Source organism: Gossypium hirsutum, chromosome A13, assembly GCF_007990345.1.
Source record: "Gossypium hirsutum isolate 1008001.06 chromosome A13, Gossypium_hirsutum_v2.1, whole genome shotgun sequence".
Lineage (NCBI taxonomy): Eukaryota > Viridiplantae > Streptophyta > Magnoliopsida > Malvales > Malvaceae > Gossypium > Gossypium hirsutum.
Window position 1 is genome coordinate 3956628 of NC_053436.1, and position 24830 is coordinate 3981457.

Consider the following 24830-nt stretch of genomic DNA (forward strand, 5'->3'; position numbering starts at 1 on the left):
TATAATTATTCATAAAAAAATGTTATATTTTTTTATGAGAATATATTTATAATTTTTTTTTAAAATTATGAAAAAAATATATTATTTATAAGAAGTAATTTATAAGAAGTAATTTATAAATTTTTTTTATAAAGGTTATATATTATAAATTTATATTACTTTTAATTTAATTTATGTATTACAAAAAGGAATATAATTTAGCATAAGTCATTTATTTAAGTTTTTATAATTAAAGTTGCAAACAATTTAAACTATAAATCCAAATATTATAATTTTTTTGCACCGTATTATGGGGTATGATACTATTTGAGAGAATAGTATTAGACACAAACACCATAAACAGCTCACGAACTTTTTAATTTAAGACATTTAAGGCTTCGAAATGTGATTGAGGAGACATGTTGTTCTAAAAAAATTTCTCATATTAACATTGCCTTAGTATAGCATAAAAAAATAAGGTTGGATCATCTAAATTGCATATTTCATAACTTTAATCATAAGTAGAATTGAAACTATCCTTACTTTGTAGAGTATATGGAAAACAAAAGACATTGATAATCTTAATTAATGATGCATATTTAAATTCAAATGATGATGAACTCGGTTAAAGATCAACAGATGATGATAATGAGCATATATTAAATATTAAAGAGGGAATAACCCAACAAATATGGACTAGATCAATTAGATAAAATTTCATATGTTGTTTATTTTTCTTGCTATTTTATTAGTAATTTGTGTTATCAACTATTTTTTTTAGACTAACATAATACATATGATGATTGAATTTTAATTTTGTTACTTATTTAGAAATTATTTTTATTATATTGAATTTTTTTATAGTAATAAATATTTTTTTAAAAATAAATTATCTAATTGTGTGATTACAGTTTGTACAAAATTAAGATATAATTACATATTATCAGCCTAACACGTCTAGAGAATTAAAATTCTTTATGATTACTAGTAATTACACTTTTATTCAATTTTATTTAATTAATTTGGAGTGCCAAACAGACCATAACTAAAAAAATTGACTTCAAAATTAAAAGGTTTAATACTTAATTTGACCCTTGTACAATACACAAAATCTTAATTTGGTACTTAAAGATTTTTTTTTTGGTCACTTTGGCCCTGTGCTATCATTGAGTCTATTTTGTTACCCCATTTGACATTTCTAATAAAAGAAAACTCATAAACCTGCCATGTGTTCACAAAAAAAAAAAAACAGAAAAAATCATTAAATCATTAAAATGCAAAAAATTCTAAATTTTTCATAAAAATATAATATATTATAATGTATATAAATTTACGTATCAATGTAAAAAAAAGTTTGAAACAAAATAATACATAAGAAAAAAGGGTAACTACATCTAATGTCACCCAATTATTAGTAAGTTCACACTTGTTAATAAATTTATACTTTGGTCACTCAATTTCAAAAAAATTATATTTGAATTCTAAAGTTATAAGTTGGCCACTGACTCGTTAACTTGGTAATGAATGTCAAATATGACCACTAATTCATTATTCATCATAGGATAATTACTCCCAAGGCCACTCAACTATTAATAAGCTTACATTTTGATCATTTAATTCTTTTAAAAAAAATTACAAGTGGTCGTTAAGCAATTTGAAAGTTTTAGGGACCTCATTCACAATTGTGTTCCAATAATTTCACCACCGCTCGACCTCCTATGTTGACAAAGGAACACACCGAACCAGAGCTTTCTTCCTTCTCTTTCAACTTTCTAGTTTAGTTTTCTTTGAAATGGCCAAATTCAACTGGTTTAAACCCAAAGTTCTAATGTAGAAGCTTTTCGATCTTCATCCACCATCATCGGATGATCGCTTGACTCTAATATGTTCTTTTTCTTAGCTAGACTTCCTCCTTTTGGATTGATCCTCCTCACTTGGAACTTTTCGACTAACTCTTGACCGAATCTAGTATATTTGAGTCTCCCTTTTCTTTTGATATTTTGATTCTATTTTCTTTGCTTTTATTTTATCTCTTTCCTTTAGTAGATCCTGTTTGAGGCTCACTAAAACATGAAACTTTCTTCTCTTTTTATTTGTATTTTGTTTGTTTTGATTGTGGTTGTGGTGATATTTGATTGCTGGTTTGGGGTAAGGGTGTCTAAAATTGATTTTAAAATTTCTTAATTATGGTTTTGACCAAAGAGAAAATAGTGACAGGATTAAGAATGAAGTATTGTTGAGTTGGTTAGATTAGAGGTGAGGCATACCGTTTAGATTAGAGTAATGATGCAAAGATTAGTGACATTGTAAACTTCTAAACTTACTAGTAGTTTAGTAACCAAAATGTAACATTCTTAAGTTAAGTGACTACATTGTAAACTTACTAATAATTTAGTGATTAAATTTACCCATCCGACATCAGATGTCCATTATCAAGTTAGCGGCCAATACTAACTTGTAATTTTTTTATTAATTCTGTGGCTAACTTATAAATTTTTATAATTAAGTGATTAAAGTTTAAACTTTCACTAAAAACGTTTGCTCGTTTCTCGCTTCCCCGTACAACGTCAAAGAAACGGAAATCAGTTTCTGGGAGAGTCGGAGTCCAAAGCTTAACAACGGATAGTCCTTTGAGGTCAGCCCATTTTTCTACTTCAAAAATTTAATCTTTCAATCATTATTTAAAAAAAAATTAATAGTAGATTCTTTACTTTCAACGATATATGCTGTGTAAAGCTAGGGTTTTGGTTGTTCTGGTTTTGGAAAGCTTTTTTTTTTTATGAATGCTAAGTTGTTGTTTGCTTGGTCAGAAAGCTGAGGTGGAAGTTTGGTGATGGGTGATTGATTTTTTGTTGCAGTAATTGATGGGATTTTTTTCTTTTTATATCTGTTCCTAGATTCTGGGCATAAAAACAATATTTTTTCCTTTTTTTCTTGAACAAACATAATCTTAGGGTTTTCTCTACATTGTATTCATTGATTGAGAATTACTAGCTACATTTTTGTTTTTCATTGCTCATGGTGCTAAGTGGTGATATCTGATGATTTACTGCTAGTAGTGCTTAAATTGATGGAGTGTTTAACCATAGTTTATGAGTGTTTATTTACAACAAACCTAATGAATCTTTGTGCTTAAGTTGACTGGGTTCTTCTCTTATGATGTAGGAATTGAAGCTAATACTGAATGGAGGGTATTGGAGGTGATAGGGCACCAGTGGCCTCACCTTTGCCTCAATGGGGGCATGATACTTGGAGGATGTATCAGTATTATCTAGATAAGACTACTCCTCATACAACTTATAGATGGATTGGAACCCTTGTTATAGCAGCTATATATTGTTTACGAGTCTATTCTGTTCAAGGTTTTTACATAGTCTCATATGGCCTTGGGATCTACCTTTTGAATTTGCTTATCGGGTTTTTGTCTCCTCTGGTTGATCCAGAACTTGAAATTTCTGATTGGCCTCTACTGCCAACAAAAGGTTCAGATGAATTCAAACCGTTTATTCGTAGGCTACCTGAGTTTAAGTTCTGGTAATTGAAGCTTTATATATTGCTTCTCGTCTGTAATGATGCTTTTCAGGCATTTTATTGATGGCATTGTTCTGTTATGTTTTCTATGCTGAAAGCTGTGATATGTTTATAAGGGACACACCTTACCTATTTAGGCCAAGTTGAAGGCATTGCCTGATTGTTCATTTTGATGGAAACATACCCTTTGTCATTTACCAAAATGGAGAAGATGTGGAAACATGTGATACCTGACTTGATATTGCAGTCTTTTATACCTATTCAATGCCTGACTTAAAGATGTGGAAAATGCGTAAAAGCGTTAGCTCTTATCTGTCAAATCCAGTAGTCATTACCTTCTCATGCATTTTACTGCCTATTTAGAATGTAGAATTTTTTACTTCTTTTTCCAAGGAAGTACAGTTTAGAAATGTATTTTCCGTTCATAGCATAGAAATGCTGGTCATTATTTATTGTAGTCAGTCATATTTCTTCATCCATTTGGGAAGTTGTTTTCTTGCTTGAGGTCTATGTGAATTTATGCTTAATGAATGGGCATTTTGAGTATGTGTGTAATACCTCTGTTTTATAATTTTTGCAGGTACTCCATGACAAAGGCTTTCTGCATAGCATTTGTTATGACTTTCTTTTCCTTATTTGATGTTCCTGTCTTTTGGCCTATACTACTTTGTTACTGGATTGTTCTTTTTGTCCTCACGATGAGGCGTCAGATTGCACATATGATCAAGTACGAGTACATCCCCTTGAACATCGGAAAGCAGGTGAGCTTCCAACGCATAAATTAGCTCCCACATTTATAATTTTAACAATATCAGTGTGCACGTTTTTCTTCTACTTTAATCACTAGAGGCAACCTGGAAGTTCAGTCTCTGACATCCATCTGCTTGAAAGATAATTATCTCCTTCCATATTTGACAGAAGTACACTGGTAAGAAAGCTTCTACGAGTGGCAGCAGCTTGTGTGTGGATTGAAGCTTCCTATAATGGACTTTGGTGGGAAGAAAAGGAAAAATGGACTTTGGTGAAAAGAAAAGGAAAAACAGCATCGTTACGCAGTTATTACAAACATGAGTTAAGTTGTCCCCTATGAAGTGCTGACATCCCAGAACACGAACATTATTGTTTCTATACACATGGTGATGAAGATTTGGTCAAACAGATTTTTGAAATTATTGGCAAGTAATTTGTACAACACGTTAATCGTTTCACTTGTGTGATCTATATTTGTAGAAGCTAATGGGGTGCAACTGCCAAACTGCAATTCATACTGACTTCCATTTCACATTTATGTGCTATTTGTATCAAGGAAGTTTACCGCCAGGCTTATTGTTTTTGTTCCTGTTATTGGTACGTGTATGTACCTATTTTTGTGTGTTCTGATACAGTTTATTAGTAGTATATACACATGCAAAAATGTTTTTCTTGTATATATGTAGTCTGATTTTTGTTTTTTATATTTTATGTCCATTTTATGGTTCATATCTTTGGATTCATGTTATCTCCTTTAATAATGTTGTTTCCAACTTGCTTCCTCTCTTAAGAGTACAATGTCTTGGGAGTCGTCGTTAATTTCTCATGAGTTCATTTTATCCCCACACTTCAACAAATCATATGCATGTATAACGGGATTTGTTACGTAGTTTTTGTTTATAATTATTAATTATTAATTTTAAATTGTATTCTAAAAAATTGTTAAAAAATAATAAAAAATGATTTAAAATATAAAAAGAATGCATTTCGTATCGGTAAACATACAAAGATGAAGATTTTATTACGTACAATTCCAAGAATCTCGTATAATTTTATTATTTGCCTTCCTCCTCATTGCAGGAAAGAGTCGAGAAGAAAAAAAAAAAAACAAAACAGTAAGACCGAAAAGAGTTAGCCATGCCCTTTGTACTTTGGCCTCAAAAAGGAATCAATTAACAAGGAGGAAGGTCCTTTGGAGGAGGCAAAATGGACTGATCGGGTCCCTTTCCATTCTCTACCACAAATGCAGTCTTCAAACCCCACCCTGTATGCAGCTCCAAATGGCAGTGCATGAACCAAACTCCTGAAGAATAGAAAACGAATGATTTAGAACTACTCCTTTCCAATATTTGAGTGTCACCAATGTTAGATGTTTAGTTTGTGGTGAACCTTATCTGGATTATCAGCCCGGAACCTTATGGCGGTCCAACCGCCTGTCGGTACTCCAACCGTATTCCTTTCTGGAGGATCAACCAAGTTAAACTTAGAAGGATCTTTTGCGGGATCGAAGTTCCCGATTCCAGTCCCAACAACGAAGAAATTGTAACCATGAAGGTGGAATGGATGGGATTCAACAGTTTGAAGATTGGTATCCTGCAGTACTAACTCTACTGTTGAGTTGAATGCAATCTTGCTTAGCCTGGTACCCGAAGTGGTACCAAGATTTGCAGTCAATGGTGCACCGGTGTAGTTGAACGGTTGAGGAGGGCGGTCGGGGAAATCCGCTGTATATACTCCCCTGATGTTGAAATAATGAGCTTGCAGAAGCCCAATATGTGGCATAACAAAGGTAATGTTGTTCAAGGATGCACTGAGTCGTGTTCCGTTCAAGCAGGTTGGACATGGGTTAATTCCTAATCCGATAGTGTAGAAAAGACGCCTGTCAACTTTAAGAGGCACATTTGCAGGGTATAATGGAGAGTTCAGGCTCCTAAGTTTGGCATTGTAGCTCAATGCAAAGGCAGTGTCATTGGGTAATGGCAGCTTAGGAAGGATTGGGAGGATGGTGTTGGGAATGCCTTTGTATTGAAGTATAGCCGTTGCGGTTTTATTGTCTACTGTCAATGGTGCATCCATAAAAGGCCTAGCAGCCATGAAATATCTACCAGGTGCTTGGTTAGCTTGAACAAGGACATTTGTGGTCTGCCCTGGTGCAATTAAAATTGCTTGTGTGGTAAATGGTTTGGTATAAACTGCATCTATTTCGACCACTGTCATATTATGGCCTGCGACTGCAAAGAAAAGTTCGTCGTTGAGTGCAGCATTGATGATTCTCAAGAGATATGTCTTTCCTTGTTCAACCTCCATTGCAAATGTATCTGCACTAGAAAAAGGAAAATTAAATTAAAAAAGAATGCAGGGCCTGCCCTGAATCCCCTATTTACTCGCTAAGCTTACGTTTCTCGGAACATGGGAACAATGGTCCTGGCTTTCCATTAATGGTGTGAGCATCGGATGTATTTGGTGGCAACCCCAACTTGTTCCCTTGTTTCACAACTTCTTCGAAATCATTATTCCACCATTCACCTGCGTTTCGATTAACAAGAATTACATGAATTGTGCAACTAAAATGGAGCTCAGCTCACCGTTATGGATCAAATCATCCCACCTAAAACTATGTTAGTTTCTCTGTCAGGCTGAGGAAAAGGGAAAGGGGTCCCTTGCTTTGGCATGATCACAATTGCACCATAAACAGTGGCTCTGAGCCAAAAGATATGTGCATGCCACCAAAGTGTCCCTCTTTGACCTGTTACATTAAAGTCATACGTGTAACTATGCCCGTTCTGTATAGGGCATTGTGTTATATAAGCTGGTTCATCTGCATTAGTAGACAACGATTTTGGAAAAAGAAATATGACAAAATGATGCATTGCTTACCAATGAATTGACATGTTATATTGTGCATAGTTTGTGACATTAATGACAACTCTATCGCCGTCTCTAGCGTATATGGGTGGCCCTGGAAACATCCCATTCACTGTAACGATAGGTTTAGCATGGCATAACCTGCTAACGTTTTTCACTTGAACCTGAGACAACATTTCAATGATCATATTCTAAAAGAAAGAAATGCAGCTAAAAAGTGAATATATACAAACAACATTGCCACTGATTTAACTAAATATGCCTACATCGAACTGGTATCTTTTCACTGCTGCATCTGCAGGAAGCGAAACCAAGGCAACCAGATAAAGCAAGAACCGCAATATTGGCCCTGAGCTCAAAATTTTGCCCATTGCCATTTTCCGAGCTTTAATTCTTAAACTTGTGGTGAGTTATGGTTTAATGGGGGGTTTTTATAGAGCCTGGAAATTAAAGGTTAAGCTATATATGCTGTCATCAGTTTGTTAAGGTGGTACATGAAGGCTTGTAAGCAAAATATGAGAGGGACTTGAATGGAAGATGGTAAGACTAAAACCAGATGTATTTGAATAAATTAGTTTGAAAATATAAACATGAGAGCTACTTAAAACCAAACATTCTACTCCTGCATGCCTTCAGCTGGTCAGCTTTTTCGTTAAGGAAAAGTGTCAAAGATTTGCTTCACGTTCCAGCCGCTGTGGGTTGTTCAATATACATGTATATTTTTTAAAGTAGATTACACAACACCCATATCTCACCTGAAAAATATGGTGGAGGAACAAGCTTCTTATTTACTTGTTTCCATTGAATAAACATATATTGTAAACGAATGTATCGTAGCCTATAATCGTTATCTTCTGTTCAATTTAAGCAACTCCAGCGAAACCTTGGGCTTTGGCTTAAATTGGTATTTATGAGAAACAACAGTGAATTTAAGTTAATTTAGTCTTTTTTTTTTCCTTACTACAAATTGCACCATCGAAATACAATATCAATGGTTATTCCCCTTCTAAATGTCATATTTGTTTAGCAACTGAATATGCAATGAGAATGTGAGATGAAACTTAGACTCTTAAAGTGTTTGTTTAACAATATTTCTCAAAACTACTTTTATTGTTAAAAATATTTATAGCAATAAACAATTCTTGTTAGTGTCTTAAGGCTGCAAAGTTTATTATTATTATTATTATTATTAAGATTAAATCTTAGGGAAATTTGACTAAGTTCTAAGCAGATTTCTTAACATGTTAGTAGTAGTTAAGAAGCTAGGAGTTGTTAGCTTGTTAGAAGAAGTAGGAAATTAAATTTTGGTTGGGGTTGTTAGTTGAGACATGTAGATAAGGGTTTCTTAGTTAATGAATTCAACCATCTTTTTCATTCTTATTTCTTTTATACTTCTATTAGTTCTTTGCTACACCAATAGTGGTATTAGAGCTTTTTTCTCTGAGGGGTCTATTAGAAAAGTTCTATGAGAGTTCTAAGAGAAAAATTGAGAGATACACATATAATGTATTTTGCTTTCAAATAGTTTTATGAGCTTAAAAAGACATAAGAATGGGTGTATGGGGTAAACTTGCTAGCTTAGATTAAATCGTCTCTACCTTTTAATTAATTGTTACATTTTATTTTTTATTTAATTAACTTGAAGTTTCTATCAAAATAAAAATGATATTTGATGACTTTATTAAGACATGGATGTAATGTGGTTAAAGAATCCGTTTCCAAAGCTAAATGCAAACGAAAGTGTGGATCTAGAAATCAGTGGTGATTCATTCATTGACGATCCTCAACAGGAACATAATTTAGCTAACACGGGTTTCTATTACGTCAGATCCAACAACAAGACCATCTCATTGTTCGATACAAGGTATTCCTTCAAAGATAAATCAACAGGAAAAAAAGAGCAAGATGTGTTGTAAGACCTAATGCATGGTGGACTCTTTGGCCAACTAAATTTCAAAGTCAAGTTTTTCGAGACAAGGCATTTTAGTGGCTTTTGTCAAGATAGCTAGGATGTCACCATAGTAACCGCCAAGTTCAGAGACTTATCCATAGTCCTCTGTGATTGGAAGAAGACAAAGCAGTAGCTTGTGGAACATCCGAATGCTGACAGTAAGATTATTGGGGAGTTGAAGTGGTCACCTCACACTGCTTGTTGGAATTCATGGAAATAAATATTATAACAATGACAATTATATTAATTATATTAATATTGTTTGATCTTAAAAATATTTAATACTAAAATAATACAAAAAATTATAATGATTTGGATATTAATATTAAATTTGTCAATTTTTGATTTTTTATAATATCATATTTTTTTCTAATATTTAATATTAAAATAATAATAAAAAAATAAGTAGGGAATCTTTCCCAAACAAAGGAGTTGGCATAAGATAGGTCAAACTAGATCATACTGAAGACATTCATAAATAAAAACATAAAAGATGAAACAACAAAATAAGCTTAAAACCAGCAAAAAGTTGCTGTCCATGCAATATTATCCCAAACATAAGCCCCAATGATTAAACTTGTCTAATAACCACAAAACTTAAAATATTTTTGAACATAAAAAATCTACTTGTCTTCCGACTTGGAATATTCTTTCACCAACTTAGTTTGCGCAACAACCAATTGCCTCTGTTGAGCAAAAGCCTCCAAAAGCACAAGTTGCAACATCCTCCGTTCAGCCTCTAAAGCCGCCTTGTCTTCATCATCAGCCATAGCCAACTGTTGCTTTAGAACTTCCATTTCTATGTCAGAGGCACTAAAACTCTGATCAAGCAAACTACCAGAACTCTTAGACTCCATCATATCAAACTTTATTGGCTCCATATCGTTAGTGTCTCAAGGGCTGCAAAGTTTTTTTTCTTAATAAGACTAAGTCCTTGGGATATTTGACTAAGTTCTAAGGAGATTTGTTAGCTTGTTAGTAGGAGTAAGAAACTAGGAGTTGTTAGCTTGTTAGTAGGAGTAGAAAATTAAAATTTGATTAAGGTTGTTACTTGAAACATGTATATAAGGGCTTTTTAATTAATTAATTCAATCATCCATTTCATTCTTATTTTTTCTATGCTTCTGTTACTTCTCTACTAAACCAATAGTGGTATCAGAGCTCTTTTTATTGAGGGTTCTGTTAGAAAAGTTTTATGAGAGTTCTGAGAGAAAAATCGAGAGATACACTTGTGAAGTATTGAGGAAAATATAATCGGGGTCAAGTAACCTTTTTTTAATGGAGGGAACTATCAAGCATGGATTGTTAGAATGCAGGCATAAATGGAAGGTTGTGATTATTAGAAAGCTGTCGAGAAAGACTTTGAGGTGATTCCACTTCCTAATAATCCAACTATGAACCAGACCAAACTGCATAAGGAGAGAACCACCAAGAAGGCTAAGGTAAAGGTTGGTCTTTATGCTTTGGTTTCACCAGCATATTCAATAAAATTATGGCTTTTGGACGACCAAAGAAGATATGAGACTACATCAAGGTTGAATATTAAGGAGATGGGAGGATCAAGAACATGAAGGTGTTGAACTTGATTAGAGAATTCGAGAGGCTACAAATGAAGGAGTCTGAGTCAATCAAAGAATACTCTGACATGATGATAGATATTGCTAACAAGGCAAGGTTTCTCGGGACTGATCTCTCTAATTGTGGACTAGTGCAGAAAATATTAGTTTCTTTGCCTGAGAAATATGAATCAACAATTGCTTCTTTAGAGAACACCAAAAACTTGATTTAACTGATAGTAGTAGAGTCAATTAGTGCATTACAAGCATAGGAACAAAGGAGGTTAATTAGGCAGGAAAGAATCATAGAAGGAGCATTAAAAGCTAAGGTTCAGTAGGGTGAATGAGGAGAGGATCGGAAGTGGAATGAGAAGAAGAGTGATGGAAATAGTGGTTTAGAAATTGTTGTAAAAGGTAATGGTACTGAATATTCTAACAAGTATTCTTCATGTAAATATTGTGAAAAATAAAATCATTCTCATTTTAGGTATTTGAAAAGACTAGATGTGAAATGCAGAATGTGCAACTTGATGGGGCACATTGAAAGGTTCTTCAAGGAACCAAGAAATCAGCTGCAAGATGGAGCACATGTTGTAATTAAAGAAGAAGAGGACTAACTTTTTGTTGTTTCTTACTTCTCATCAAGCACTCTATGTGACAATTGGTTAGTTGATAGTGGTTGCACCAATCACATGACCTGTGATGAGAAGTTGTTTAAAGACCTTGACAGGTCATTGAAGTCGAGAGTAAGAATAGGAAATGGAGAGTACCTAGAATTGAAAGGAAAATGCACAACAACAATAGGGAGCTGTGTTGGAACTAAGTTGATTTTAGATGTTCTGTTTGTACCTGGGGTTGATCAAAACTTGCTGAGTGTGGGGCAATTAGTACAGAAAGGATTCAAGGTGATGTTTGAAGAGGGAAGGTGTCTGATCATTGACTCTAGTGGCAATGAATTGTTTAGGATCAAGATGCAGAAGAAGAGTTTCTCATTGAATCCATTTGAGGAGCAAGTGGCATCCAAGTGTCAGGAAGGAATGACATCAGATCCAATTTGCAAATTATCTTAAAAGCTCAAAATCTCAACTTTAAAATTTAAAAAGAGAGATTCAAGAAAAAAAGAATCGACTGAGGGCTTTAGGGAAACACATAATTGAGAGCAAGGAAGCTTCAATTTCTAATGCATTATTTGTCGAAATGCAATAGACAATTATGAAATTGATGACACAATATAATGAAACGAGTTTTGAGCTTGAGAGAAAATCAGTAGATAATTGTATTCTAAAAGAACAATTGCAAAACAAGTGTTTTGAGAATGAGGATTTGTATGTAAAGGTAACTCTCTTGGAGCAACAGTTGGCATCTCTCTCTGATGATAAACTATCATCTTCTACACATGAAATATCTGAAGAAACTTCATATGTGAAAAAATTGACATCTTTACCTGCTGTTGAGTTTAAGAATTAAGTTGGTGAGATGATTATTGGCTACAAAAAAGATTTGTTAATCAAACCATAAACAATGTTAATTGCAAGTATAGTGACGACACAAGAACTTGGAGGAAGGGGTGACACTTTGGCCACTCTCATAACTTTTTTGGAGCAAGTGGTGATGATTTTGAATTGTGAAATTTTGATTTAAATAATCTAAAGATGGAATTGCAAGCTAGAAAACAATTGGAGGCAACTCTTGAAGTTGCACTAGATGAGAAGGAATTCATAGAAGACGAATACTGAAGAAATTGGCTTATTGTAGATTAGAGGATCAGATGACAAATATTTTTACTAAAGTTTTTCATGTTAATCGATTTGAGTTTCTTAGGAATAAACTTAGTGTCTGCAGCACTTGAGTCAGGAGGAGAGTATTAGTGCCTCAAGGACTGCAAAGTTTTTTTTTTTTAATAAAATTAAGTTCTAGGGAGATTTAACTAAGTCTTAGGAAAATTTATTAGCTTGTTAGTACAAGTAGAAAAATAAAATTTAGTCGAGGTTGTTACTTGAGACATATATACAAGGATTGCTTCGTTAATGAATTCAACCATTTCTTTCATTCTTATTTTTTCTATACTTCCATTAGTTCTCTGCTAAGCCAACAATGCTAAATAAGATGCGAATAAGTAAATGTGCACCAAAGTAAAGTCATCAACCAACCATTGCTTATATTTATAAGTTTTCTTTATAACCAAAATAAAACTAAAATAATCAAAAGTAGATTTAAAAAAACTACAGATAACAAAAACTGTAGCAACAAATTCTATCACCAGTCAACACCTCCAGCTTCTATCTCTACTCCCCTTGTTTGTTCAAAACAAATGTCAATTTTCACTACATGGGCTGGGATAGCAAATCATTGCGCAAAGTTATCTTATTGCGTAAATCATTGTTCATATTTTGGAATTCATGATTATTTCCTCTAATAATCTTGTTTCCAGCATGTTTTTTTTATTAAGAGTACAATCTATCTTAATATGCTTTCAATATTTATTGGTTTAATATTTATTCTATTAATAATATATATACAAGCAAAAATATTTTAATTACATAAATGTATGCATACATTTACATACAAGTATAAAATTTAAAATGATTAATTAAGTTTAATAATTATTAATTATTAATTTTAATTTTAAATTTAATTGTAAAAAATGTTAAGATAAAAAAATTAAAAATTGATTTAAAATATAAAAAAGAATGCATTTCGTATCTGTAAGATACAAAGATGAAGATTTTATTACGTACAATTCCAAGAATCTCATATAATTATATTGTATACCTTCCTCCTCATTGCAGGAAAGAGTCGATAAGAAAAAAAAAATGAAAACAGTAAGACTGAAAAGAGTTAGCCATGCCCTTTGTACTTTGGCCTCAAAAAGGAATCAATTAACAAGGAGGAAGGTCCTTTGGAGGAGGCAAAATGGACTGATCGGGTCCCTTTCCATTCTCTACCACAAAAGCAGTCTTCAAACCCCACCCTGTATGCAGCTCCAAATGACAATGCATGAACCAAACTCCTGAAGAATGGAAAACGAATGATTTAGAACTACCTACTTTCCAATATTTGAGTGTCACCAATGTTACATGTTTAGTTTGTGGTGAACCTTACCTGGATTATCAGCCCGGAACCTTATGGCGGTCCAACCGCCTGTCGGTACTCCAACCGTATTCCTTTCTGGAGGATCAACCAAGTTAAACTTAGCAGGATCTTTTGCGGGATCGAAGTTCCCGATTCCGGTCCCAACAACGAAGAAATTGTAACCATGAAGGTGGAATGGATGGGATTCAACAGTTTGAAGATTGGTATCCTGCAGTACTAACTCTACTGTTGAGTTGAATGCAATCTTGCTCAGCCTGGTACCCAAAGTGGTACCAAGATTTGCAGTCAATGGTGCGCCGGTGTAGTTGAACGGTTGAGGAGGGCGGTCGGGGAAATCCACTGTATATACTCCCTTGATGTTGAAATAATGAGCTTGCAGAAGCCCAATATGTGGCATAACAAAGGTAATGTTGTTCAAGGATGCACTGAGTCGTGTTCCGTTCAAGCAGGTTGGACATGGGTTAATTCCTAACCCGATAGTGTAGAAAAGACGCCTGTCAACTTTAAGAGGCACATTTGCAGGGTATAATGGAGAGTTCAGGCTCCTAATTTTGGCATTGTAGCTCAATGCAAAGGCAGTGTCATTGGGTAATGGCAGCTTAGGAAGGATTGGGAGGACGGTGTTGGGAATGCCTTTGTATTGAAGTATAGCCGTTGCGGTTTTATTGTCTACCGTCAATGGTGCATCCATAAAAGGCCTAGCAGCCATGAAATATCTACCAGGTGCTTGGTTAGCTTGAACAAGGACATTTGTGGTCTGCCCTGGTGCAATTAAGATTGCTTGTGTGGTAAAGGGTTTGGTATAAACTGCATCTATTTCTGTTGGAGCTGAGTGCAACAAATAGCAAGGTTCAACAAAAAGCTTGCCGAGCAAGAATCGAGACTTGCGGCAGAAACAAAGAAGAAAATTGAAATAAATTTTAAGCAAAGCTAAAATAGAGAGTATATGGATGAAATCTTGATTGAATTCATTCATATTTTTTAAAATGGCATAAAGCCTATTTATACAAGCTTACAACTTGACAACTTAATTGGAATACAACTAAGTTTCATCATTACATCCACTTAAAATAAATCACCACCTACTATCACTAACAAACTTAGTTGGAATACAACTAAGTTTCATCATTACATCCACTTAAAATAAATCACCACCTACTACCATTAACAAACTTAGTTGGAATACAACTAAGTTACATCATTACATCCAAATAATAATAATAATAATAATAATAATAATAATAATAATAATAATAATAATAATAATAATAATAAAACATGTGATTGCTACATGCTAACCATTGCTTCAATACTCCTCCTTGGTTTGCATGGAGCAAACACCTAGCTTCCTTCTTAGACATTCGAACCTTGTGACATTAAGGGCTTTAGTCAAAATGTCTGCAAGTTGATCCTCAGAATTACAATGGATCAGCTTCACTTCCTGAGCTTGCTCCATTTCTCGAACAACATGCAACTTGATGCTGAAATGCTTTGTTCTTCCATGGAACACTGGATTTTTAGCAATTGCAACTGAAGATTGGTTGTCACAGAAGATCTCAGTAGCTTCCTTTTGATGCACTTTCAAATCAGCTAAGATTTTCCTTAGCCAAATGGCTTGGTTGACAGCACTTGCAGCTGCCACATATTCTGCTTCAGCAGTAGATTGAGCCACCAGACTTTGCTTCTTCGAGCTCCAGCAAAACATGGCTGAACCAAGGTTGAAAGCATACCATGAGGTGCTTTTCATGTCATCTATCGAGCCAGCCCAGTCACTATCAGTGTAGCCAACCAGCTTCAGATTTCCTTCCTTGCTGTACCTTAAACCATAGCTCAAAGTGCCTTTGACATATCTAAGCACTCTCTTAGCAGCTTGTAAATGCTTTTTATTGCAACAATGCAAGAACCTTGAGAGCAATCCTACAGCATACATTATGTCTGGTCTAATGGCAGTTAAATATAACAGACAACCAACTAGACTTCTGTAGGTTGTTTCACAAACCTTCTTAAAATCACCTTGGCTCGATAGTTTTTCTCCAACAGCAACAGGTGTTTTAGTTGCTTTACTGTTTTGCATGGAGAACTTGGTCAGAATCTTTGTGGCAAAGTTTCTCTGACTTAGAAATATCCCATTTTGTGCTTGAGTCACCTCCATTCCAAGGAAATAAGACATTTCCCCTAGATCAGACATTTCAAATACTTCTTGCATCTTGGTCTTGAAATCGACCAGCACTGCTTGATCTCCTCCTGTCACCAGCAGGTCATCAACATATAGGGATACAATGAGCTGTGTTTGTGTCCCTTGCTTCTTGACATAAAGTGTTGGCTCACTCTTGCTTCGATCGAATCCCAAATTAGTCAAGTAGCCACCGATTCTGCTGTACCAGGCCCTTGGAGCCTGTTTTAAGCCATATAGGGCCTTCTTCAGTTTGTAGACCATATGCTCTCTGCCAGCTATCTCAAACCCTTGTGGTTGTTCAACATAGATCTCTTCATCTAAGAAACCATTCAGAAAGGCTGATTTCACATCGAGTTGATGGATCTTCCACTCGAGCTGTACTGCTAAGGCAATCAGTAATCTGATGGTGTCTAGCCTGGCCACTGGTGCAAAGGTCTCCAGGTAGTCCAGGCCATACCTCTGACTGAACCCCTTGACAACTAGCCTTGCTTTCAGTTTGTTCAAGGTACCATCAGCATTTTGCTTGGCTTTGTACACCCATTTCACCCCAATTATCTTTCTTTTGACTGGCCTTTCAACTAATTCCCAGGTCTGGTTCTTCTCAATCATGCTAATCTCCTCAGCCATTGCCTGCTTCCACTCTTGCTGAGCTTCAGCCTCTTCAAAATTGCTTGGTTCAGCTATGGCTACATGAGCTCTTTCATAAATCTCAGTCAATGGTCTTGTTCCTCTAACTGGTTCATCATCAATGTCCATTTCAGGAACATTTTGATCTGGCTCAGCTTGATCTGCTGCAAGTCCTTCTGAAACTTCCTCAGGTTCATGTTTTTCCCAGTTCCAACATGACTTTTCATCAAATACCACATCCCTACTGACTGACACTTTCTTTGTTGAAGGATCCAAGATCCTATAGCCCTTCTTAACAGTGCTGTAGCCCACCAAAATACCAGGTCGAGCCCTTTCAGACAATTTGTCCCTTTTGACAGCAGGTACATGAGTATAACAGATGCACCCAAAGACCTTCAGATGAGCCAGTGATGGCTTGAATCCAAACCAGGCTTCGAATGGAGTCTTCTGATCCAAGGCCTTGGTTGGAAGCCTATTTTGAATGTAGTTTGCAGTGTTAACTGCCTCTGCCTATAGTGCTTTAGGCAGATTCTTCTGAATCATCAAGCACCTGGCCATATCCATCAAACTCCTATTCTTCCTTTCACTTACACCATTTTGTTGAGGTGTATATGTGTTGGTAAGTTGATGTTTGATGCCTGCCTTATCACAGAAGGCTTGGAACTGAGCTGAGGTGTACTCAGTCCCATTATCAGACCTTATGGACTTCAGCTTGCAACCTGTTTCAGTCTCAGCAGCAGTCTTGAACTTCCAAAACACTAAGGCCGCCTCTGATTTCTGTTTTAGGAAGTAAAGCCAGCAATATCTTGAAAAATCATCAATGAACAGTATGAAGTACCTGTTTCCACTTAATGACTCAGTCCTCATAGGGCCACACACATCAGTGTGCACCAGTTGGAGTTTTTCAGAGGCTCTCCAGGCTTGATTCGAGGGAAATGGGAGTCTGGCCTGCTTTCCTAGCTGACACACTTCACACACATCATCATGATCCACTGAGTTGATGAAGTTTTCAGCCAAGTCCTCTCTGACCATTCGAGCCATCGATCTGAAGTTGGCATGTCCCAGTCTTTGATGCCAAAGCTTGGATTCATCTGATGTGACTGTGTAGGCAATGTCTGACTCCCTGGTCCAGTCAACTACAAAGCTCTTATTAGCCATAGGAACTGCCATCAGCTTGGATCCACTTGGATCATTGATTTGGCATTGGTTGTCTTTGAACACAACAGAATAACCTTTCTCCAGCAACTGAGCTATGCTGAGCAGGTTTCTGTCAATTTCAGGCACTAAAAGCACATTTGAAATCACTTTGGCACCTGTGGGGGTGCATATCAGCACATTACCCTTGCCTTCAGCTTGAATAAAATGTCCATTTCCTATCTTGACTTTAGTTATGCAGTTTCTGTCTAAAGACTTGAAGATTGCAGCATCAAGTGTCATGTGGTTGGTGCATCCACTGTCTAGAAGCCAACCAGATGAGAACCTTTCTTGAGCAGCTGAGCATAACACAGCAAAGACTTGCTCCTCTTGGTCACTGTCCTCCTTAGCTACTCGAGCCTCAGCTTTCTTCTGTTGAAACTGACTCTGCCTTGATTTGGCCTTGCTCTTGCAGACTCTCTCAACATGACCCTTCTTTTTACAATGCTGACATACAGCATCTGGATTGAACCAGCATTTTTCTTTTGGATGACCAGCCCTTCTGCAGTGCTTGCAAGTCTGACCCTCTTTTCTTGCAACATCAGTCCTTGGCTTGTCTCTCCAGGCCTTCTTGCCTTTGTAGGCATTGTTTGTTCTTGCCTGAAAGGCACCTTCTTGATGCTCCTCCAGTCTGCTTGCTCTTCTTTGCTCTTGAGCATATAAAGCATTGATCAACTCTGTCAGGGAGATGGTGTACAGGTCCCTTGAGTCCTCGAGAGATGAGATTTTTGCCTCATACCTCTCGGGCAGAGTTGCAATAACCTTCTCCACTATCCTAGCTTCCTTGAGTTGCTCTCCAAGGAGCCTTATGCTGTTAACCACAGCCATAATCCTGTCAGAGTACTGCTTGATAGTTTCTTCTTCCTTCATCTTCAAATTCTCGAAATCTCTCCTTAAGTTCAGCAACTGTTGCTGCCTTGTCCTCTCTGTCCCTTGAAACTCCTCTTGCAACTTGTCCCAGGCTTGTTTTGGTGATTCACAGGCCATAATCCTTGTGAAAATCACATCTGACACTGAGTTCTGGATGCAAGACATGGCTTTGTGCCTCTTGGTCCTCTCATCAGCATGCTGCCTGATTTGAGCCACTGTTGGATTGCCTCTAAGTGGCTCTGGTTCAACATCTGAGTTGACTACCTCCCACAGATCGAAAGCTTGTAGGTAGGTCTTCATTTTAACCACCCATATGTGGTAGCCTTCTCCATTGAAGACTTGAGGTGCAGCTGGTGAAAAGCTTGATGAAGCCATGAATTTGTATAACAGATCCCTTAAGAAATAGGCTCTTGATACCAATTGTTGGAGCTGAGTGCAACAAATAGCAAGGTTCAACAAAAAGCTTGCCGAGCAAGAATCGAGACTTGCGGCAGAAACAAAGAAGAAAAATGAAATAATTTTTAAGCAAAGCTAAAATAGAGAGTATATGGATGAAATCTTGATTGAATTCATTCATATTTTTTAAAATGGCATAAAGCCTATTTATACAAGCTTACAACTTGACAACTTAATTGGAATACAACTAAGTTTCATCATTACATCCACTTAAAATAAATCACCACCTACTATCACTAACAAACTTAGTTGGAATACAACTAAGATTCATCATTACATCCACTTAAAATAAATCACCACCTACTACCATTAACAAACTTAGTTGGAATACAACTAAGTTACATCATTACATCCAAATAATAATAATAATAATAATAATAATAATAATAAAACATGTGATTGCTACATGCTAACCATTGCTTCAATAATTTCGACCACTGTCATATTATGGCCTGCGACTGCAAAGAAAAGTTCGTCGTTGAGTGCAGCATTGATGATTCTCAAGAGATATGTCTTTCCTTGTTCAACCTCCATTGCGAATGTATCTGCACCAGAAAAAGGAAAGTAAAATGAGAAAGAATGCAGGGCCTGCCCTGAATCCCCTATTTACTCGCTAAGCTTACGTTTCTCGGAACATGGGAACAATGGCCCTGGCTTTCCATTAATGGTGTGAGCATCGGATGTATTTGGTGGCAACCCCAACTTGTTCCCTTGTTTCACAACTTCTTCGACATCGTTATTCCACCATTCACCTGCGCTTCGATTAACAATAATTACATGAATTGTGTAACTAAAATGAAGCTCTAACTCACCATTATGGATCAAATCATCCCACCTAAAACTATGTCAGTTTCTCTGTAAGGCTGAGGAAAAGGGAAAGGGGTCCCTTGCTTTGGCATGATCACAATTGCACCATAAACAGTGGCTCTTAGCCAAAAGATATGTGCATGCCACCAAAGTGTCCCTCTTTGACCTGTTACATTAAAGTCATACGTGTAACTATGCCAGTTTTGTATAGGGCATTGTGTTATCTAAGCTGGTCCATCTGCCCATCCATTGCGAAACTGTTTAAGCCCATGCCTGTCAATGCCACGAAACAAAACCCAGCATTAGTAGACAACGATTTTGGAAAAAGAAATATGACAAAATGATGCATTGCGTACCAATGAATTGACATGTTATATTGTGCATAGTTTGTGACATTAATGACAACTCTATCGCCGTCTCTAGCGTATATGGTTGGCCCTGGAAACATCCCATTCACTGTGACGATAGGTTTAGCATGGCATAACCTGCTAACGTTTTTCACTTGAACCTGAAACAACATTTCAATGATCATATTCTAAAAGAAAGAAATGCAGCTAAAAAGTGAATATATACAAACAACATTGCCACTGATTTAACTAAATATGCCTACATCGAACTGGTATCTTTTCACTGCTGCATCTGCAGGAAGCGAAACCAAGGCAACCAGATAAAGCAAGAACCGCAATATTGGCCCTGAGCTCAAAATTTTGCCCATTGCCATTTTCCGAGCTTTAATTCTTAAACTTGTGGTGAGTTATGGTTTAATGGGGGGTTTTTATAGAGCCTGGAAATTAAAGGTTAAGCTATATATGCTGTCATCAGTTTGTTAAAGGTGGTACATGAAGGCTTGTAAGCAAAATATGAGAGGGACTTGAATGGAAGATGGTAAGACTAAAACCAGATGTATTTGAATAAATTAGTTTGAAAATATAAACATGAGAGCTACTTAAAACCAAACATTCTACGCCTGCATGCCTTCAGCTGGCCAGCTTTTTCGTTAAGGAAAAGTGTCAAAGATTTGCTTCACATTCCAGCCGCTGTGGGTTGTTCAATATATACGTATATTTTTTAAAGTAGATTACACAACACCCATATCTCACCTGAAAAATATGGTGGAAGAACAAGCTTCTTATTTACTTGTTTCCATTGAATAAACATATATTGTAAACGAATGTATCGTAGCCTATAATCGTTATCTTCTGTTCAATTTAAGCAACTCCATAGCGAAACCTTGGGCTTTGGCTTAAATTGGTATTTATGAGAAACAACAGTGATTTTAAGTTAATTTAGTCTCTTTTTTTTCCTTACTACTAATTGCACCATCGAAATACAACATCAATGGTTATTCCCCTTCTACATGTCATATTTCTTTAGCAGTTGAATATGATAGGTAAGTTCAAACATCTTTCAATTGGTATAAAAATTAAACACTTGAACTTTTAGGAATTTGTTTAGTAATACTTTTGAAAAACATTTTATAGCAATAAACAATACTAAATAAGATGTGGATAAGTGAATGTGCACCAAACTAAAGTCATCAACCAACCATTGGTTATATTCATAAGTTTTCTTTATAAGCAAGATAAAGCTGAAATAATCAAAAGTAGATTTAAAAAAAAAACAGATAAAAGAAAAAAAAAAAAACTCCAGCCGCAGATTCTATCACCAGTCAGCACCTCCAGCTTCTATATCAACTCTCCTTTTTTGTTCAAAACAAATGTCAATTTTCACTACCTGGGATGAGGTAGCAAATTATATTGGGCAAAGCTATCTCACTATATAATGTTGCTGGATAACTCGACTCGAATTTTTCTGCATGCTTGACTACTTCATCAAAGATCAGCTGGCCTTGGTCAAAATCAACCATCTTGACAACATTTTTGATTAGCACTGCAGCTTTCTTATTCACTTCATCTCGTTACCTATTGGGTAGCCGATTCCTTGTGGTAATGCCAAACAATACTGCATAGACTGTGGTAAGGGATAAGGGTCGGATCCTATCATGTTACTGTTTTGAATATCGTTTCGAGAAGTGCTCCTTGCTCAATAGTAGGAGCAGTACACTATTGGAAAAATAACTCAATTCATAATTGTTGTTTTAATTTATTTTACACCAAAAAATCCGTGTAGTTTGATTGGATGCAATTGGGAGATGACAAGGGAATTAGCAATCTAGTAGACTGCGTAGTTGAGTTGGTTGACTTGAGTTGGGTTTTTGTTCATAAGGCTATCGAAGAATTAAATAGTGGAAGTTGATCTTAAGATTGTTTGTTTGGCCATATTAATTATCGAGTTGTTTTAGTAGTTAATTTATCACTATAAAAAAATTGGAGGTTTGAGAAGGTTCGTTGACCAATATAACTGACTTATCATCAAGTGTATCTTGACCACTATAATTGATTTATCATCAAGTAGAGTAAGATTCATAATCCGTGATCAAATCAAAATCAAAACGGAAACCAAAGTCATGCAAGAGTTCTCATTCTATTGGTTAAATATGATTTTTATTTTAAAGTTTCTTGTTTTTTTTTTAAATTATCAATTATTATTATTTAATTGTATGTACTTTAAACTTCCTCTTTGCTTTCCATAAGTACACAAAAGTCGTGGACATGAAATTGTCCATGAAACGCTTTGATTGTAAGAATTTATGAAATTAACTAAATGCTTTGATTGTGAGAAATCTTAAAATTAGTTAGACTAATCTTTGTAGAATCTACCCTATTTCTCTAACAGCAAATTTAAATTCTATTTTAGGGACTTTTTAATATCAGATTATGATTATACACTCGTGAATGTAGAATAAAGTGAATTGACTCGAAAAAAATGGATCAAATTAACTAACCATAGCTTACATAAAATTGAAAATGGGGGCTCATTATGTATTACCATTTCTAAAGTAAAATGTTACAAGTAAAAACATTCTTAATTTAGAACATCAAATTAATATAGGGATCTAAGGCAAGATTTTAGTTTAGACTCTATCCATCCAAATGCACATAAAATCTTGATTATGCAAGCTTGTTGCAACCTTTGAGAAAATCATGGTACCATTTGATAGAATTTTTAGGGATTCGTTTCAAATTATTGTTGTAATCAATATAGTAAAGTCCAAATCGAGCTTCATACCCTTCTCCCCATTCAAGGTCATCAAATAAACTCCAATAGAGATATCCTATCATATTCACGCCATTGTTAATAAACATAAACTACCTTCGTCAATAAAGGATAATACATATATGTATAACATCATGAAAAGAGTACAAGGAAACAAGGTATATCTATAAGCTCGTTTCTCAATGAAAGATATATATAACAATGGATAGTGTTAGGTCAAGCCTTAATTTTTTTTGTTTAAACTCAATTTTTTATCCAACCCACCCATTAAGCCAAGTTATTTTTTTACCAATTTTCTCATGCTTAATGGGTATTGTCCTCGCACTAGTGGTTCCATAAACCTGGGAAAAAGAACACCAACAAGGTAATAGTGGTGTTTAACTCGAAATCCATGGCTCTTTTTGCAGCAACTCTGTCGGCTGTTGTGCTTGAATATGGGTCAATCCAATTAGTCCTCTTTGTTTTTTACCTGTCGACCCAAAAATCCAACCATTAACAAACAAAAATTTGAAAATAACAAACAGTCGGCAGACACTATACCAATTCAAAGGTTACTATGTGACTAAAATTTGATTCGATTTAAACAAAATTCAAATTTTGAATTATTCAATTTTTTCGAGTTCAAGTCTATATGAATTTTACTTCGAATAACAGATTGGTGTAAATACCATTTTGGTCCTTGTCAATTTTAAAAATAAACAAATTGGTCTTTCTCTCAACAAAAATTATAAAAGAAAAGTTCCAAATGATTTTTAAAAATTCAAAACAATTTTTAAATATTTATAAAAATTCAAAATTTATATTTTTTAAAAATTATAAAATTAAAAAAAAATTCTAAAGAATATATAAAGAAAGTTAACAATTTAGAAATTTTATAAAATAATAATTTTTGGGACTTAAATGAGTTAATTAATAATTCAAGTTTATAATATTAAAGTATATATTTTTTATTTTGCTTTGAAAAAGTTTTTAAATATATATGGTTTCAAATTTATGTATCCTAACATGGAATTAGTTATAATGTAACAATATTTTAATTTGACATGTTTAATTTTTTTAATTTAACTCTAACAATTTTACTCGATTTTGAATTTTATTTCACACAACTAGATTCTAAAAAATTTCAAGTCGAATTAAGATGATAAAATAGAACTAACCAATTTGATTAACTTAAAACTTTTTCACTTGATTCAATTGAATGCTTACCCTTAATTACTCCGAAAAGAAAATCTATTTTAGATATTGGTGGTGGTTGTGTTTTAATATTCAAGGCCTTGGACCTAATTCAACAACTTTTTCTAAGTTTAGAATACATTATACTTTTTGCTTGTAAGTTAAAAAAAAAAACTTAAAAGAAGAAGAATGAAAATATCAATTGAGCTCTTGTACTAAATTTACAAGCAATTAAGCCTTTACCGTTACTTAAAATAATAAATTAAGCCTTTTTATTAGTGGTTTTCGTCTTTGACCATATTGATCGTAAAAATCAATTGAAGAATCAATTAGATAATGACACGTGGCGGCTTTTGGTTCAATTTTATATTTTATCATAAAAATCATAAAAATATATAAAAAATTATTAAAATTTATAAAAATATATTGAAAAATTATAAAAAATAAAAAGGTATAAAATTTATAAAAAAAATATATTTTTAAAATATTTAAAATTTATTAAAAAACTAATAAAAATTAATAAAAACTTATAAATAATATAAAAGTCATAAAAACTTATAAACAAGTTATAAATTTTATTAAATATTAAAAAAAGATATAACCTCATAAAAATATATAAAAAAATCATAAAAACTTATAAATATCATAAAAATATAATAAGTTCTAATAATTAAAAAATATATAT

The 24830-nt window shown here is 34.6% G+C and overlaps 2 protein-coding genes and 1 pseudogene across 2 annotated transcripts; 1 reads left to right on the forward strand and 2 right to left on the reverse strand.

The window, feature by feature from the left end:
- The first annotated feature begins 2471 nt into the window (after window positions 1-2471).
- LOC107942423 (protein RER1B) lies at window positions 2472-4937 on the forward strand. The gene is made up of 4 exons (XM_016876089.2): window positions 2472-2614; window positions 3145-3513; window positions 4091-4271; window positions 4429-4937. Exons 2-4 carry the CDS (start codon window positions 3164-3166, stop codon window positions 4480-4482), a joined length of 585 nt encoding a protein of 194 aa, XP_016731578.1. The 5' UTR covers window positions 2472-2614; window positions 3145-3163; the 3' UTR covers window positions 4483-4937.
- Window positions 4938-5252: 315 nt separating this feature from the next.
- On the reverse strand, window positions 5253-7521 carry LOC107942428 (laccase-11). Its single transcript, XM_041084529.1, has 5 exons — window positions 7392-7521; window positions 6869-7289; window positions 6658-6786; window positions 5650-6578; window positions 5253-5563 (listed from the first exon to the last, which is right to left on the reverse strand). The coding sequence occupies exons 2-5, from the start codon at window positions 7128-7130 to the stop codon at window positions 5513-5515; spliced, it is 1371 nt and encodes a 456-aa protein (XP_040940463.1). The 5' UTR covers window positions 7131-7289; window positions 7392-7521; the 3' UTR covers window positions 5253-5512.
- Window positions 7522-13466: 5945 nt separating this feature from the next.
- LOC107942430 (laccase-11-like) lies at window positions 13467-20585 on the reverse strand (annotated as a pseudogene).
- Window positions 20586-24830: the final 4245 nt, after the last annotated feature.

Excerpts from the sequence above, each read along its gene's own strand:
- LOC107942423 (XM_016876089.2), top strand. The coding sequence starts at position 3,164 with ATGGAGGGTATTGGAGGTGATAGGGCACCAGTGGCCTCACCTTTGCCT. Across the intron at positions 3,514-4,090 it reads CTACCTGAGTTTAAGTTCTG|GTACTCCATGACAAAGGCTT; the intron begins GTAATTGAAGCT and ends TAATTTTTGCAG. Across the intron at positions 4,272-4,428 it reads CCTTGAACATCGGAAAGCAG|AAGTACACTGGTAAGAAAGC; the intron begins GTGAGCTTCCAA and ends CATATTTGACAG.
- LOC107942428 (XM_041084529.1), bottom strand. The coding sequence starts at position 7,130 with ATGCATCATTTTGTCATATTTCTTTTTCCAAAATCGTTGTCTACTAAT. Across the intron at positions 6,787-6,868 it reads AGAAACTAACATAGTTTTAG|GTGAATGGTGGAATAATGAT; the intron begins GTGGGATGATTT and ends ATCGAAACGCAG. Across the intron at positions 5,564-5,649 it reads GGGCTGATAATCCAGATAAG|GAGTTTGGTTCATGCACTGC; the intron begins GTTCACCACAAA and ends TCTATTCTTCAG.